At 40.4% G+C, this 16,287-nt stretch overlaps 1 protein-coding gene and 1 pseudogene across 2 annotated transcripts; both read right to left on the reverse strand.

The window, feature by feature from the left end:
* Positions 1 to 8,008: 8,008 nt before the first annotated feature.
* Positions 8,009 to 9,250, reverse strand: LOC307077590 (odorant receptor 131-2-like; annotated as a pseudogene). The gene is made up of 2 exons: positions 9,159 to 9,250; positions 8,009 to 9,056 (listed from the first exon to the last, which is right to left on the reverse strand). The product of its transcript is annotated as an odorant receptor 131-2-like (transcript).
* A 4,007-nt stretch (positions 9,251 to 13,257) lies between these two features.
* LOC307077591 (odorant receptor 131-2-like) lies at positions 13,258 to 14,940 on the reverse strand (the record flags this gene model as incomplete). Its single annotated transcript, XM_079739019.1, is given in 3 exon segments — positions 13,258 to 14,217; positions 14,219 to 14,300; positions 14,918 to 14,940. Coding segments are annotated over 3 exon segments (1,065 nt in total).
* Positions 14,941 to 16,287: the final 1,347 nt, after the last annotated feature.

The following is a 16,287-nucleotide window of genomic DNA, read 5'->3' on the forward strand; positions in this document are numbered from 1 at the left end:
CATACACACCTGATAGCGTATCTGTATCTTCTGATATCTCCTCTTCTCACGTCCTTGCAGCAGCAGCAGCCAGGGTAAAAAGAACGCGCATATATTTTTAAACGGAGAAGTCGTTAGGCGAATCCAAGTCAGCCCGAATTGGGAGTGCATGGAATTGTGAAATAAAATCGAAGAGTTATGAAGTAGTCAACTATAGCAGTCAATAAAAGTTTCGTCTCCAGTTTTGTTAAAGAAATTGACTATTTGGGTAAAAGAGGCTGGGTGCAATCACACAATTCACATTAGGTCAGTCACCCCAACCCCCCGGTTTTGTATGGAATTGTCCATCGCGAGAAAGCGGGAAAGCGAAAACGCGGGATCTCAATCAATCAATGCCTAGGTAGGAACACGTTGTGAGGATGGCTGGTTGGCGATGTGTGATTTGCTTTGCATTTATTGCACTGACTTTAAAAGTGTTTTTAAGCCACATTAACACGGCGCATGGACGTAGTCGAAACTTCCGTGTGATTTGTGGAATCGATGGGTGCAAAGAAGAATACCGGGTATTCAATTCATTCTATTATCACATCAAGCGTAGGCATGCAGCGTACCTCGCCAATGGTCGTCCTCCCAGGGATTTGATTCCAGTTAGCTCAAGGTGCCATGGGGGTGAACGATTCGACATGGGCCTACCTATTTTTTCCAACTGTATGACTCCAGCTACCCACCAAGTTCAAGATTCTACTCCAACTACCAATATGAGGCAGAACACAACGCAGGTTGACTTTAGAGAAGATGACGCTTGCCAGGAGAGCGGGGGGATTGAACAACTGAGATCTAACAAGGAAAAGGTAGGCATACAAACATTGATCGAATTTCTTCAACCATTTGTAATGAATGAATGCAAATCAATTGGTGTTGATAGCTAAGGCCTAGAAAAAAATGTTTTGGTTCCGGTTGAGTTTGCATCGTAGACTATCGCATCGGGCAATACACACACACGCCAGTGTCTCCATCTCCGCGTAGAATATTAGGAAAGCCCAACTATGTCACCGCAGAGTTACGCACCTATTCTGTAGATGCACCTGTTCTCTCACGTTATTATGCTACAACATGCAAGTTAGCGTTGTAGCTCTTTCTTTTTAAACCAACTTGCCTCGCAGCAGTCTTGCAAACTAATACGATGTAGGTTCTTCTTACATAGCGAACCTCTCCCTGAAAAGGCCTGTCAAATGATAACTTTGTCGTTGTTGGCCACAGCCTACATCTGCACCGACACCGACACACACAGTAGTAGCCTACAGATGACCACCCGACTCGAAATGCAATAGACAACATTATGAGTATTCGCGATTTTTAATGAACATTATTATCGTCTCGTCATGTTGGAAGAAGGCTTCCATTCAGTCAGTAGGATAGAAGGGAAATGTTTTTGCCGAGGTTTTCCTTTACTCTTTCATTTACACTAGAATATTTCCCCTCTGCTCTGATCCACAAGTCAAGTAACGTGGAAAGCCCCTCCCCTCCTTTGATATGTTTTGTGTATCTGCCGCACGCACGCTGTCTGCGAGTTGGTACACACACGATAGAGAAGTAGACGAGATGTATAGTTGTTATAAGTAAGTTATGCTACAGTTACAAAAAAAATCAGCGTATAAATAAATAAATAGATGAATGAATAAATAAATAAATAAATACCCTACCGACCCATGACCTAACCTGACAACCAACCGGAACCAAACTTTTTTTTTTCTTAGGCCCAATGAGATGTGCTCAAAGCATTCACCTAGGAATGTTTATGTCTTGACATAATAGTCTTAATATGTTACTGGGGTAGGTCATGTGAGAAGGGCAGGTAAGTCCTGATGGCATTGTGTCAATTATGATAGGGCCTACTGTAATGGCCAATTATGTGGACTGCGTAACCCATTCTTAGGTCCTAGAACATTTTTGGGAACCACTTGCATAACCCATACGCCGGTGTAAACTTAGTGGTGAATTTGAGCAAACCCAGAATGCATCATTGTCTGTAATGCAAGTGGCACTGGCAAAAACAACTTTGACAACAGTCATTTAACAAGCTGAATCTGCTACTTTAACAGGAATTGTCCAGACATGCAGCCGCCTTTACCGTGGATGTTCGTGAAACTTGCTGTCTTTCTCGGGTAGGATATGCTTTTTTGTGATTTTATGGGTTTCACTGAGGACAGATCACATTTTTACTTAAATTGTATTTGCAATAAAAGATGTGAATACTTAAAATTCTTCTGAGTGACACATTTTATGTTTTCACCCATATCCTGTCATTCATAGTCTTTGTAATCCCATAATAGTGTGCTTTTCTGCCTCTTCTCACTACAGGGTAATACCAACAGGATTATAGGGAAAACCCAGCAGTTACAAATGGCTGTTGTAGGAACCTTGCAGGACAGAGTGATGGATGTCTTTGATAGACATGACCCTTCAGTCAGCATTGACCAGCTCCGAAATGAGATTTTGGCAACGTTTGAGGGTTTTCCAGATCCATTTTCCAACTTGACTACAACTTACATGCAGGACCAAACCATTGAGGAACTATTTCAACCAGTGGAACCAGAGGAGGTTATAATTTCACAAACACTGTGTAGAGTTAAGCGAGGCTCTTCAAGGGTTCTTACCATTAGAAACAAAGTTTTTTTCTATGTTCCTCTCATCAAGAGTCTACAGCAACTGCTATCCAACCCTAGAATTTTTAGCATGGTCAGTAATCCACCAGAAAATTGTAACAAAAATGGATATCTCCGTGACATTGTGAATGGCAGCCTTTTCAGAACTCATCCATTGTTTTCTGTTAAGCCAACTGCTTTACAGTTAATTTTGTATTCTGATGAAATAGAGATTTGCAACCCTCTTGGACCCCATGCCTCAAAGAACAAGTTACTCATGTTTTATTATACTGTAGGAAACATAAACCCCAAGTTTAGGTCTAAGCTTGCTGCCATAAGACTTCTTGCCATTGCAAAAGCTAAGGATATCTCAGAGGCTGGTGCTGATGTTATATTAACAAGAATTGAACAGGATTTGAAGGAACTGTACAATGGTGTCAACATTCAAGTTGGAAATAGTGAGACTATATTATATGGTGCAGTAATATCAATATGTGGTGATACCCCTGCTCAGCATGACCTGGCCGGGTTTAAATCTGGAGTTGGGTTTGCTTTCAGTAAGTGTAGGCATTGTGAGTGTGACTTTGAGACAATGCAAAACCAATTTGATGAAAATAGTTTTACCCCAAGAACATTAAAAAGTCACATCAGGCAGTGCAGAGAAATAGAGAGGGCCAGTACAGACTCTCTTAAAAATGCCCTCATGACTACCTATGGTATAAAAAGAAGGAGTAAACTTTTACATTTTCCAGGCTATGATCTCATTCAACAAACCCCTCAAGATATAATGCACATCATGCTTGAGGGTGTTGTGCAACAGGAAATAAAATGTGCATTAAAGCACATTATTTTGTCAGGGCATATTGATCTAGACTCTATAAATTCAGTTATACAAGGTTTTCCATATTCAAACAGGGATATAAAAGACAAGCCATGTCCAATCAGTGTGAGTACAATGGCTTCTGATGATAACAAACTAAAACAGTCTTCTGGACAGATGCTGATATTTCTGAAGATATTCCCTTTTATTATGAATAGCATCAAGGACAATGTCTATGTACAGTTTATCATCGAATTAATTCAAATAACTCACATTCTTTTTGCTCCTATTGTGATGACGGAAACCTTACAAAAACTGAGAGTATTGATAGAGCAGCATCTGAAACAATTTAGGCAACTTTTCCCAGACAACAACATAACCCCTAAGCAACATTATATGCTACATTTACCCTCACAAATTGAAGCACTGGGTCCTTTGACGAGACACATGTGCATGAGGTTTGAGTCTAAGCATTGTTTTTTTAAACAGTGGTCCTCTAAATTAAATTATAAAAATGTCTGCAAATCTCTTGTAAATCATAGCAAAATTGTCGAAAGTACCTATCAAACAAACAATATATTTGCTCATGAAAAAGAATTAGGCCCCACATCAGCGGTATCAGAGGCCTCAGAGGCATATGTCGGTTCAAAGATTAGAGATTTTTTGAATATTGACAGTTTCCATCATGTAATCTCTGTGAAATGGATGTCTCTTAATGGCAACAAGTACATTAGTGGAAAGACTTTAATAATCACAGACTCAAATGATGGGCTCCCTATTTTTGGACTAATAAGTTATATTTATGTTATTGATTCATCTTTATTTTGCTGTGAATATCAAGTGTTTGACACATTGAAATGGGATACAGATTTACAATCATATGAAATTGCTGTGCCAAATGCTGCACAGGCAACAGAGTTTATAGATTTAGAAAAACTACCTGATTACACTGCATACCACCCTGTACCATTCAATAGTAAAACATATGTTTTGAGAAAATATGACCTAACTGACGTTTTGTTGTATGAGAAGGTATGATTTATTAAAATAAATGAGTGAATCAGCGAAATAGTTTGCTTTATTTACTGTATGTTAATCCTTAAGGCAGAGCTTCTATTATAATAAGCTTATATGTATGATGTACTGTAGTTATGATGTATTGTAGTTTACTTTGTTCTGCAACGTGAACGGGCCACCGGTGAGGTTCAGAATCTCAAAGCTAAATCATGAATGACAATCTCAATGACCCTATCAATTTGAATGCAATCACAGTTGATTAGCTGGAATATCTTAATGAGATGGGGTCAGTTCTTAAAATAGGTTAATATGGATTGTCTTGAAACAAGTAAAAATGTACTCACAGTCTAAATGTTAACGCGACTCAGTCTGTAATGTGTGCTATTTTAAGAAAAAAGCTGCTCAGAATTAGTTTTATTATCTAGGTAGGATGAAAAAGAGGAATTTTCTTGAAACAAGTCAAATAATCTTAACAATATTCAGTCTTACTAAGAAAATACATTGAAAAACAAGTGTAATAAGACCAAAATGCTAAATTCAAGTTTATTACACTTTTATAGATTTTCATTTTTTGCAGTGTGGGCTTTGCATTGACATAATAAATATGGTATGGACGACTTTTACACTCAAATACATAATATATTAAACTGAACATTGGCTACAAGCGTTACTTTTTTTGCTATTGATAATTATAACTCACAAATATATATATGTGGGAGGTTTTGAAAGGAAAAAACTAATAAAACGAAGACTGATTGCGACAGTAGTATTGTAAAAGTTGTAGTTGTTTACAATTAAAGTGCAGATGAGGAATGTTGGATTGCTAATACCCAAGGCTGTAAGGATCCATGTCATAAGGGATCCATCAGAACTGTTGAACTTCTTTAACCTCTCCGCTTGAAGCTAATGGTGTGTTCTTTAAACCAGTCCCCTGCCAGCTCATTAGGACACAATAAATTATTAAAATGCTCTCCAAGGAGTTCACTATTGTATTGACGAAATAGATTGGCCTAGCTTTTGATGATGTCAATTTGATATGGTTTTAGTTGTCAGGGAAATGGAGCTGTTATCGACCAACTGAAGTAACTGAAGAACTAAACTTTGTCTACAGCCATACAACTTGTTTTTATACATTAATGTTGCAAAACATTTCAACAAGCTTGTAGCTTAAAGTAACCAGGACATATATTTAGTCAATTCTTAGCAATAGTGATATCATAATGTTCTAAATAAAAGAAAATCCTATAACTGATAAATGCTGGTCAACCCGTACCTCTCTCTTGTGCTTAATCACACTGCAAACCTAAATGCTCACTTTGAAAAGATCAAATGTGATTTGTGTTCTTCACTGTTATGGTCAGATTTGTGGCGCTTTTTCCTGAACGAGGCCTTTGTTTACAAGGATCTTACTTTCAACATTCCTAAAAAGCCCTCCAACTCACCCATCCAGCCCGACAAGCTATGCTATTTGCGTCACAGTTGCCAGTTTGAGTTTTTTTATTCCTAAAGTTCTTCATTCTCACACTGTAAAAATGTGCAATGCTACATGCTACCTAGGTGGCTGCCATACTCTGCAATGAAGTTCTTCTACTGGGCTCCTCCGGACAAGGAAACAGGGTGGTGGTGTTGGAAATCCGGTTTATACTAAGTTTGTAGACAATGATGCATGACCTGGTGCTCCATGTTGCCATTCAGGAGATCTCACAGTGTGTGCATTGATGGCTGGTTTAACCTGTGCACAATGAGGGCTCTATTCGCAAAAGGTGTGCGGCCTCTCCCAGCCCCTGAGTCCAATCAGTCTGGTTCAGGCCAGGTGAGGCTGCTTAAACCGACTATCATCCACACGCACTCTTACATACCCCCAACACCACATTGGGGCTGGGAACATTCCCCAGCAGAAGCACATTTGATGTGCGGCTGGTCCAAGAGGCTGCTATCCGCAGACTTTTGCTATGTCCAAAGTTTCATATTCCAGTTTGTATCCGTTAGCAATGACACAAGGCCTACATGTTGATTATTACCGGTCTTCGTGGCAGGTAAGCAAATAAACTGGCCAGATGCCGAGGGCATCTCTCTGGTGTACTACAGGTCATGGGCCCATTTTGGTCTGTGAAAAGTAATCTATGAGACTAGTGGGAAGTGGAGCTTGGTACTTGCTGCAGTGGCATCCAAATGTCTGTCAGTGACCAATAAAGCACAATCTTATCTTATCTTTATTAACTTGTTGAGAACTACATATTTGTATATGGAAATGCATTTGGATACTGCTGACCAAAACAAGCTTCTCTGCTGGCTGCACATAAGCTTACTACTGCACAACTCTGGCTGGGTGCTAACGTTATTAGATATAAATGGGTGCCCATTTTTAAAACCCTGTCGAGTTCCTTTCATACATCTTTCAGCTCATGAAGGAATGACAATCCACACTTGTAGGATGCATGCAGATTGCAGTGCAGCTCTAAGATTTGTTAAATTAATGACTGCGCTGATATTATCACTATTTATTAAAGACAATTGAGAATATACATTACAATTTGACTGAACAAATTAAAACAATGTATATGAAAATATACCATATAACAATATACAATGAGTGGTATAACCTAAAATAATTAAACAACCAACTATACTGTAGCCATAGTTTAACAAGCATAAACTTTTTGAAATTAGATTTGAAATTAAAAAAATTCAAATCACATTTTTATTTCCAATCAATCTTTTTTCTCACAAAATAAATTTTATTGCATGTTTTAAAATATTAACATTCAGACTTTTTACCATATATAAGAGTCAGAGGGGCACTTAAGCCGATGACGACAAAGGGGTCCCCTGTTTTCGGAAGTAGTAGACCCTTTTCTCAAGAATAGCGCGTACACTGCCAGAAGTTGTAGACCACAGACAAGCTGTTTCCTCAGACCATACTAGATACCTAGCGGTTGTTATGTCATGCAATTTCTCTGAATTGGTGGGAAGATTTATTTTGGGACGGATGTGATTGGCAAATATATTATAATTCTTTGGAGCGATCTAATTGGCTAAATTATTTTTTCAATTGATCTGGTTGGCAAAAAAAAGATATTTCAGTAATTTGTTTGGCAATTATAAAAAAGAAATATATATATATCCTCTCTCGCACTAAATTATTATGCTGCTGCTATCAAGCCTGCATAAAGTTGCCGATCCCTGCTCTATGCCAAAATGCTGCAACACCTCCCGCCCGAAGAAGCTCTGGTCTGTTCTGGAGTCTTCGAAGACAACGAGAGGTAGAGAGTGGTTACGCCACAAGAGGGCAGACTCAAGCAATGGAAGAGGGGTTGGCAGCGATCAGGACCCTTGTTACTGGATAAGCCTACATTTCATGGGAAAGATAGACAGACACACAAGTGCCCAAGCTGACCACAAAACAGTCTTACAGTTAAAATCTGTTATCTCTAGTGCAAAATAAACCTTTTTCAAATAAATTTAAATCTTTTCACGTATCTAGACAAGGTTTCTAGTTTTTCTTGTTGATTTCATGGTGATTACATCCTTGTTTTGACATCTACAGTTATGTGGGGGCAAAGCTTTCAAGGTGACCACAGAGCCCTTTCAAGAGGAGAGGTCTGATGGTTTGGTCTCTGAGCCCATAGATAAGAGCAGTGAAACACCTGGATAATAGATTCAAAAACACAAAAAAACTGTTGTAGAGACGAACCAAAGTGGTTCTGTCCACTATTCTTGCAAGGCTTAGGAGAATACTAGAGTAGATGGTAGCGATTAGAATCAGCACCAACTGAATCATATGAAGTAAAACTGTTTTTCCAGCCTTGCCAGCAGAGGCTTTGTCTGTCGAGGCTGACCTGGCTACCAACGTCACACCAACATAGGAAAGAATAGCTACCATTCCCCCGAATGCAAACACAAAGGCGTGAAATGTTTGATCAAATACACTCGACAGCGGGGCCAGGAACATTACCTCTTTCGAGCAGAAGTCTTTAGTTTCTGCATCCAAATTATTTTCCCAACCAACAAGTATTAACCCTTTTATTAGAACATTGCCACCAGATATGGTCCACACAACAGCGATGGCTGCTCCTGTGTTTCTGACTGTGACAAGAACTGCATGTCTCATAGGAAAGCACACAGCCACATATCTCTCAAGGGACATCACTGCCAGAGTAAGAGGAGAGACAATGTCTTCTAAAACACCAAGGCTTATAAGCAAACCACAAACATACAATTTCAGCCTCAACCTGAGAGCAGCAAGTAAGTAGAGCAACAAACTTGTCACAAGATAGGCAGTATCTGTGAAGAGAAGGTTAAACAGCAGAATGTGACGGGACGTCTCACAAAAAACTGTCTTGCTCCTCAAGATGTACAACAGAACACAGTTTATGTAGAGAAAAGTACAGCATATCCCCACAGATAAAGTGCAGAACACAATCATCTGCTGTGAAGTTTGATACTCCACACTACCACTAACATTGACCCTCAAATGTCCTGCACTCTGCATCACAGCTAAAAAGGTAGGTCACAGCGGAAGGTCATTAAGGACAATGTTACAAAGGACCAATAAGACGACAACCAAGTGGTCCCCAAACAATCCTATAGCCACTCTGTCAAGTACGTAAAAGGAAGAAATATACATGCATACAGTTCTGAGTACAGAGTGGATAGTATAGTGGTGAATATTCTCGGAAACCCAGGGATGGTCTGACCGTTTGCCTGCCAAGTCTTCCAATATATCAGGTCTCTTTTCTATTGACCAGCAGGTGATGCGATCATTTGACATCATCCCCAGTGTAGCCATGGTGACATTGCCTACACTGGGGATGATGTCATGTGAACATGTGTGACTCCTTCACGAGTTACTCACATGTTTGAAAAAAAACAGATGTTAAAGCAAGGATAGAACATTTATTTTAGAAGCATTTTTGTAATGCTTGTTAAAAGTATCTTTACATTATGACAGCACTCAATAAATCAAATGCACTGACGAAGTTGCCTGTGGCAGTCGCAGGCCTGTCACAATCCCTTGTCAAATGTGTTGATGTGAGGGATCTCAGTATAAACAGATGGGATTTCTGATTGGATAAAATGGAGAGTGGTAGTTTATAATGTACTTTAAATCTAACATAATTTTACTAGGGCTATTTTTTTAAAATAATGTTTTTTAAATTCATGGCAGATATGACACAATATTATTGTTTGCAAATATAGTATTATTTTACATATTGAAAGGAGATAATAATGTTGTAAAATTCCTGCATCGAAGTGAGGACAAGAAAACTAGAGATGGATGATTCCACAGTTTTTGGAGTCATTTCCCCGTTACACTTAAAATTAAACATTAAAAAGTATTTTGTTGTTCAGGTCAACTGTTTGTTTTGCACTTGCACTAGAAAAGTTAAAAATGAACATTAAGCCAGCATTATTAAAGGCTTTTTGCAATGATTGTGTCAGAAATGCAGAATGCAGGTGGCTTTCTTTGTTGACGTCAAAGTATATTTTAGTAGTTTCCTCTCATTCCTTCCATTTTAACAAGCATAAACCATTTATATTCCAGTTAAAACATTTAGCACTTTGTAATCACATTTTCATTTCCAATCAATCTTCTCTCACAAAATTACTTTTAAACCATTGACATTCTGCAATGCTTTGGGATGTAGGTATTTGCATAACTATTCACTCTTTTACCATATATAACTTTAGCAGATGTCATTAGTTATTACTCTCAACTAGCCACCGAGGAATCCTCTGACACTCTGCTCTCATCCATCTCCTCCTCTTTGGACTCCCTCTGTCCCTTCCACTCCAGACCAGCGTGATCCTCACCACCCCCTTCTTGAGCTTTTTAAATCTCTGCAGACTTATAGAGCAGAATTGCGGGCAGCTGAGAGGAAATGGAAGAGATCGGACTGTCCTTATGATCTATCTCACTATATTCGCCTTCTCTCAGATTTCTCTTCCACTGTGTCAACAGCCAAAACGCCTTCTACCAGACAAATCAACTCCTCCGCCTCAAACCCCAGGAAACTGTTTTCCATGTTCTCTTCCCTCCTCAACCCTCCCTCCCCTCCACCTCCTTCCTACCTCTCTGCTGATGACTTTGTTACCTACTTTACCCAGAAGGTGAAGGACATTAGCTTCTCTTTTATCCTTGCCACCATCCTCCCTCCTCCCATCCCCACCTCTGTCTTTACCCAATTTATCCCTCTCAACTCCGAAGAATCAGAATAATAACATCTAACAATGCCACCACCTGCCCCCTTGACACTATCCCTTCCTCACTCCTCCAGGACGTCTCGCGCAACGTCCTGCCATTTCTCACCAAGCTTATCAACTCCTCTCTCACTTCAGGCATTCTTCCAGCGTCTTTCAAGACTGCAAGAATAAAGCCTCTCCTCCAAAAACCGACCCTTGACACCACCGACATTCAGAACTACAGACCGGTATCTCTTCTTTCATTCCTCCCTAAAACACTGGAACGCGCCATCGCTAACCAACTTTCCTCCTATCTCTCATCTAACAACCTGCTTGACCCTCACCAGTCAGGCTTCAAGAAGGCACACATCACTGAGACGGCTCTCCTCGCGGTGACTGAGTCCCTCCGTGCTGCCAGAGCCTCGTCCCTCTCATCAGTTCTCATTCTCCTCGACCTGTCCGCAGCATTTGACACGGTGAACTACCAGATCCTCCTTGCACTCTTGCCAAACTTGGCATTGCTGAATCTGCCCTTTCCTGGTTCACATCCTACCTGATGAATCACACCTATCAGGTAACATGGAATGGCTCCTTGTCCAAACCTTGCATGCTTGACACTGGTGTCCCTCAAAGGCTCTGTACTGGGGCCTCTTCTGTTCTCCATCTATACCAGATCTCTGGGCTCTGTAATTACATTACACAGTTTTTCCTATCGCTGCTACGCTGACAACACTCAGCTATTTCTCTCTTTCCCCTCCTCTAACAAAGCCCTGATTGCAATACGCATATCTGGGTGTCTGGCAGATGTCAGCACTTGGATGACTGCCCATCACCTGAGCCTAAACCTTGAAAAGACTGAGCTCCTCCTAATGCCAGGGAAAAGATTGCCCACATATGGACTTACTAGTCACCGTTGAGAACATCACTGTATCTCCTTCCCCAACTGCCAGAAACCTCGGTGTGGTACTGGACAATCAGTTATGCTGCACCGCAAACATAACCGCGGTGGCACGATCCTGAAGATTTGCACTTTACAACATCCGCAGGATCCGGCCCTTCTTCACAAGGAAAGCAGCTCAGCTCCTAGTTCAAGGGCTCGTCATCTCCTGCCTCGACTACTGCAACTCGCTCCTGGCTGGACTCCCTGCCTCTGCGATTAAACCTTCGCAGCATATCCAGAATGTGGCAGCGCGCCTCGTGTTCAACCTAACTAAGTTCTCCCATGTGACCCCCCTCTTCCGGGACCTCCACTGGCTCCCTGTAGTTGGTTGCATCAGATTCAAGTTGATGGTACTGGCATAAAAGGTGGTCGATGGAACTGCCCCTGCCTACCTCCAAGCGTTGATCAAGCCAAACACCCCAGCTCGATCCCTCCGCTCAACTACCTCAGATGAACGTCTGATACGGCCATCGCTAAGAGCAAGCAAAGGTCGATCAGCAAAGTCACAACTCTTCTCTGTTTTGGGACCTAAGTGGTGGAGCGAGCTCCCTGCCGATGTCAGGATTGCAGAATCGCTCACCAGCTTTCGCAAAAGACTCAAAACTCACCTGTTCAGAGTTCACCTCAGCCATCCAGTCCCTTCCGGCCACCATTGTATGTTGTACGTTCTGCACTTAATGTACGTACTTATTGTACGCACTTAATCTACGTTATACTTATTCATAGTACTTAATTGTGTAGCATCTGCAGTAGTTGCTATCACTGCTGTACACGGGGAATGGATTAGCCTAACGATTGTTAGTACTTGCACTTGGTTCTATGAACATCTTTACTGTACCGACAACAATATATTGTTTCACTTCTTATGACAAATGTACTTATTGTAAGTCGCTTTGGATAAAAGCGTCTGCTAAATGCCCTAAATGTAAATGTATTTTCTTTATTTATGTTTACCTACAGTCAGAGGGGCACTTTAGCTGGTGAGGGCAAGAGGGGGGGTCACCTGTGATCTGACCTGAATCCAAAACAAGTGCAGCTAGTTAAATATCTGTTATCTCTAGAGAAAAATAGACCTTTTTCAAATAAAGATAAATCTTTTCATGCATCTAGACAAGGTTTTTATTTATTTTTGTAGATTTCATGATTTATTGTGTAAAAGGATCCCCATTAGCTGTCACCAAAGTGGGACGAGCTAGTCTTCCTTGGGTCCACACAGAAAGACAAAAAACATAACAATAAACAAGACACAAATCGTAATTCAGTTAACAATGATAATCGAAAAGCAGTAAATCATTATATACATCATCAGATATTATTCAGAAAAAGTTACATTCATGGGTATTACAATCATTATTGCATTCATACAGTGTATGTCCAGTGATCCCTACTCAAAATATTTTAATAGTGCATTCTCAAATGGTGCTTGAAAGATACTTTGCTATTCAATTTACGTATATTCAGTGGGCAATTATTCCAATGATTGATGTCACGATAAATAACTGTTCTCTTTTAAAGTATTTGATTTTGGACTTGGTAACATGATCTGGCCATAATCAGCTGATCTAATAAAATAAGAATGAACCTGACTACATCTAACAATTTGGTTATATAAGAACGGGTTGAGAAGTGAAGACAAAGTGTTTGAGATTACATGGTTGTTTTGACATCAGCAGTTATGTGGGGGCCAAGCATTCAAGGTGACCACAGAGCCCTTTCAAGAGGAGAGGTCTGATGGTTTGGTCTCTGAGCCCATAGATAAGAGCAGTGAAACACCTGGATAATAGATTCAAAAACACAAAAAAACTGTTGTAGAGACGAATCAAAGTGGTTCTGTCCACTATTCTTGCAAGGCTTAGGAGAATACTAGAGTAGATGGTAGCGATGAGAATCAGCACCAACTGAATCATATGAAGTAAAACAGTTTTTCCAGCCTTGCCAGCAGAGGTTTTGTCTGTCGAGGCTGACCTGGCTACCAACATCACACCAACATAGGAAAGAATAGCTACCATTCCCCCGAATACAAACACAACAGCACAAAATGCTTTATCCATTGCACTGGACATTGGTGCCACAAACAGTGCCTCTTTCGAGCAGAAGTCTTTCATTTCAACATTTAAATCAAAATAATTTTTCCAACCAACAAGTATTAACCCTCGTATTAGAGCATTGCCACCAGATATGGTCCACACAACAGCGATGGCTGCTCCTGTGTTTCTGACGGTGACAAGGCTTGCATGTCTCATAGGAAAGCACACAGCCACATATCTCTCAAGGGACATCACTGTCAGAGTAAGAGGTGAGACAATGTCTACGAAAACACCAAAGCTTATAAGCAAACCACAAACATCAAATTTCAGCCTCAACCTGAAAGCAGCAAGTAAGTAGAGCAACAAACTTGTCACAAGATAGGCAGTATCTGTGAAGAGAAGGTTAAACAACAGAATGTGACGGGACGTCTCACAAAAAACTGGCTTGCTCCTCAAGATGTACAACAGAACACAGTTTATGTAGAGAAAAGTACAGCATATCCCCACAGATAGAGTGCAGAACACAATCATCTGCTGTGAAGTTTGATACTCCACGCTACCACTAACATTGACCCTCAAATGTCCTGCACTCTGCATCACAGCTAAAAACCGGAAGGTCATTAAGGACAATGTTACAAAGGACCAATAAGACGACAACCAAATCGTCCCAAAACAATCCTATAACCACTCTATGTTCAGTTCGTAAAAGGAAGAAAAAAAATCTCTTCCGCACACATACATACAATTGTTCTGAGTACAGAGTGGATAGTATGGTGATGATTATTCTCGTAAACCTAGGGATGCTCTGAGTGTTTGCCTGCCAAGTCTCCCAATATATCAGGTCCCTTTTCCATTGACCGGCAGGTTATGCATTCATTTGACATCATCACCACTGTAGGCATGGTGACAATGCCTACACTGGGGATGATGTCATGTGCACATGTGTGACTTCTTCACGAGCTACTCGCATGTTTGAAAAAAACTGAGATATTAAAGCAAGGGTAGAACATTTATTTTAGAAGCATTTTTTGTTATGCTTGTTCTTTGGTTCTCAAAGTGCGGCCCGCAGAAAAATTCCTGGTGGCCCGCAATGACATACAGATATAAGTAAAAAAAATATGTATATATATTTTTTAAAATATTTTTTATTATTATATCAATATTAATTTAAACTAAAATAAATTAATATAAAGAGAAAAGTCGACTCTCTCTAGCTTTCAATTAAATCCTGTTACATTTGTTAGTTTTAATCCGACTGTAAATTACTTTGAAAGGTTGAACCTCAGTTTCGTGATTTAGACCTCACTTGACCTCACTCCAGAGGTCCATGGTGCAATGTTTTTTTTCAACACTGGGATGCTGACGGCGTTTCCCGCCATTTTTTTTTTCTTTCGGCGTCCCTCAGTCAAATTTTGCGTTCCTAAATTGGCCCTCAGCTGTCAAAACTTTGAGAACCCCTGTGCTTGTTGAAAGTATCTTTACATTATGACAGCAGTCAATAAATCAAATGCACTGACAAAATTGCCTGTGGCAGTCGCAGGCCTGTTACAAGCCCTTGTCCAATGTGTTGATGTGAGGGATCTCAGTATAAACAGATTGGATTTCTGGTTATACACAATGGAGAGTGGCAGTTATTTATTTTTAAAACTATAATATAATTATACTTAGGCTACGTTTTTTATATGTTTTTAAATACATGACACAATATTGTTTTAAAATATAGTATTTTACATAATTAAAGGAGATAATTATTTTGTAAAATTCCTGCATCAAAGTGAGGGCAAGGAAACTAGAGACGGATGATTCCACAGTTGTTGGTGTCATTTCCGATTCCTAATGACCGTCACAGAAAAAAAAAAAGAAATCACCCTTAAAATAAAACATTAAAAAGTATTTTGTTCGACAGGTTAACTGTCTGTTTTGCACTTGCGCTTGAAACGTTAAAAATGAACATTAAGCCATTGTTATTGAAGGCTTTGGCATTGATCGTGCCAGAAATGCAGGTGCTTTGTGGTTCCTGCCTGACTTGTAAAGGCATCAGCTTCAAGGCCTCCTGAACACAGCTTTCAACTACATCATCCACAGGATCATCTAAAAAGTTAGTTTTGAACCTGGGGTCATTGAAACAAGCCATCTGCATGACATCCTTTGCTTTCTCTGTGTACCGCTTGTTTGGTTCTTCTCTCATTACCTGTTTCATCTGCTTGGTCAGGGGCCAGGCTGGATCCTCATCATTTTCCTCCAGGACATCACCAGTGATGTGGTCAAGAACTGGTTTAATGGCTGATAAAGTGACTCGTGTCTCTGAGCCAAGTGCATCTGTAAATTTACTTAGAGGTTCAAGGAGCTGGCAGAGTTGCTCCATAACAGCTGTGTCAGCATCCTTGGGCATCAGATGCCAAACTCCCCTTTCTGCAGCCAGTGTTGCACAGACTGCCTGCTGCTGGCTGAGGAAACGCTCAAGCATGTTGTATGTAGATCCCCATCAGGTCACAACATCATGGATGAGCGCCTTCTGTGGCAAGTTGAGGGCAGCTTGCTTTTCTGTCAGTCCTCTCTTTCTCTTCCAGCTCCGTGAGAAGCCCTGGACCAGGTGACGACAGGCCCTGACTGCTGTTTCAACTCTCTTAATTTTCAGACCCTTTGAGGTGGCCAGGTTCAAATTGTGACTGAAGC

The sequence above is a fragment of the Pollachius pollachius genome, assembly GCF_949987615.1.
Source record: "Pollachius pollachius genome assembly, chromosome: 6".
In the NCBI taxonomy this organism is placed as follows: domain Eukaryota; kingdom Metazoa; phylum Chordata; class Actinopteri; order Gadiformes; family Gadidae; genus Pollachius; species Pollachius pollachius.